General features: G+C 49.9%; 1 protein-coding gene across 1 annotated transcript in view; it reads left to right on the forward strand.

Annotated features, from left to right (window-relative positions):
• The window catches only part of lg2h2orf69 (linkage group 2 C2orf69 homolog), an 8,382-nt gene extending 6,680 nt beyond the window's left edge, over positions 1-1,702 (forward strand). Inside the window, exon 3 of the mRNA XM_008404331.2 lies at positions 377-1,702. Coding sequence (XP_008402553.1) covers positions 377-842 — 466 coding nt within the window. The 3' untranslated portion in view covers positions 843-1,702. The remainder of the gene's footprint in view (positions 1-376) is intronic.
• Positions 1,703-1,811: the final 109 nt, after the last annotated feature.

A 1,811-nucleotide genomic window follows, 5' to 3' on the forward strand; every position in this document is an offset into this window, starting at 1 on the left:
TCCAACCGACTGTCTGTCCATCCAACCGACTGTCTGTCCATCCAACCGACCGTCTGTCCGTCCAACCGACTGTCTGTCCGTCCAACCTGGTTCTGACCTGTTGAATCTTGTCTGGACCGCATCAGAACTAGAAATGCATCAGTTTATTGCTGATCAATAAACTGATGGTCAATCGTTAGCTTTGTTGCTGTGTTGTTAGCGTTAGCATAAAGTCCAGAAATGAACAGAAAATCTGCTGAGTTTGAACTAAAAGCTGCATAAATCTGGATGTAAATATGAAAATGTCTGTTTGAACCTTTAAACTCTTCAGGAAGTAAAATCACAGCTGATGGTCCTCCAGATGATGATGATGATGAGACTCTTCTTCTCTTGTCAGGTCGCTGCTGACCAACGCCATGGAGCGGGCCAGTCCGCCGCCTGCAGGGGGCGCCGGCGGCCTGCCGCCCGGGTTCTCCCTGACCCTGGTGGGCTTCAGTAAGGGCTGCGTGGTTCTCAACCAGCTGGTGTACGAGCTGCCCGGGGCGCGCGCCGACCCCAACATGGCCGCCTTCGTGCGGCAGATTTCGGACATGTTCTGGCTGGACGGGGGCCACCCGGGCGGCAGCCGCACCTGGGTGACGGACCGCGAGGCGCTGCGTGAGCTGGCGGCCAGCGGCATCTCCGTGCACGCGCACGTGACCCCCTACGAGGTGCGCGACCCCATGCGGGCCTGGGTGGGCTGCGAGTACGGCGTGTTCATCCAGACCCTGGAGGAGCTGGGCGCCTGCCCCAGCAGGAAGCTGCACTTCCAGGACGAGCCGCCGTCCATCCAGAACCATTTCCGGGTCATCCTGGAGTTCTGAGTTCTGCTTCCTGTTTTGGTCTTAGAACTTTACGAACGAGACGGGAAACATGTTTACATTTGATGAAACGTTTAAAATTCATGTTAATTTAATATTTAACCTAATTATATCTGATGTAGCTTTCAGAGTACAGAGGACCAGAAATGACTAAATTAAACATCATTAAGTTAAATAAATGTTTGGTTTAATAAACATAAATGGTTCCTGATGGACGACTTTGACTGCAGGAACAGGAACCATAAATAAACACGATTAATTTTATAAGTTTGCATCTAAATGATTAATTTTCACATTTTATAAAGTGTCATAAATAAATGCACGTTTCTATTTGATGAGCTAATATGTAATTTTGTCTCTTTTGGCCCTCCGTACTCTAGGTTAACAGCTTCCTGTTTCATTCCTTCAGTTTGAACCCAGGGTTTATTTTTCTTCCTCTGATGAACAGAACCCGACCCGGTAGAACCTGTGGGTAGAACTGTGAGCCTCAGAACCGGTCCGACCCGGGAAACAGTCTGGATCAGAAGGTCCGGTCCGATCATCTGCATTTTGGGTTTTTAATGACTCGTTAGGACCAGCTGTGAGGTTCTGATCCGGTCAGGCTGTGGCTGGTATCGGACCAGTTCTGATGGGCAGAACTGGGAGTGTGGGGAGGAGGTTCAGAACCAGTTTGGATCGGGCCAGCCAACCAGTTAGCCACTGGTCCGAGGAGGAAAACCGGCCCACAGCATGATGCTGCCACCACCGTCTCCAAAACAGAGACACCCCAGTTAATCTCCACTGTGGAGCCAAACATCTCAGCATCCAACCAAACATCCAACCAAACATCCATCCATCCATCCAACCAATCATCCAACCAAACATCCAACCAACCATCCATCCAACCAAACATCCAACCAACCAAACATCCATCCAACCAACCAAACATCCATCCAACCAACCAAACATCCATCCAACCAAACATCCATCCAA

Source organism: Poecilia reticulata, linkage group LG2 (assembly GCF_000633615.1).
Source record: "Poecilia reticulata strain Guanapo linkage group LG2, Guppy_female_1.0+MT, whole genome shotgun sequence".
Lineage (NCBI taxonomy): Eukaryota > Metazoa > Chordata > Actinopteri > Cyprinodontiformes > Poeciliidae > Poecilia > Poecilia reticulata.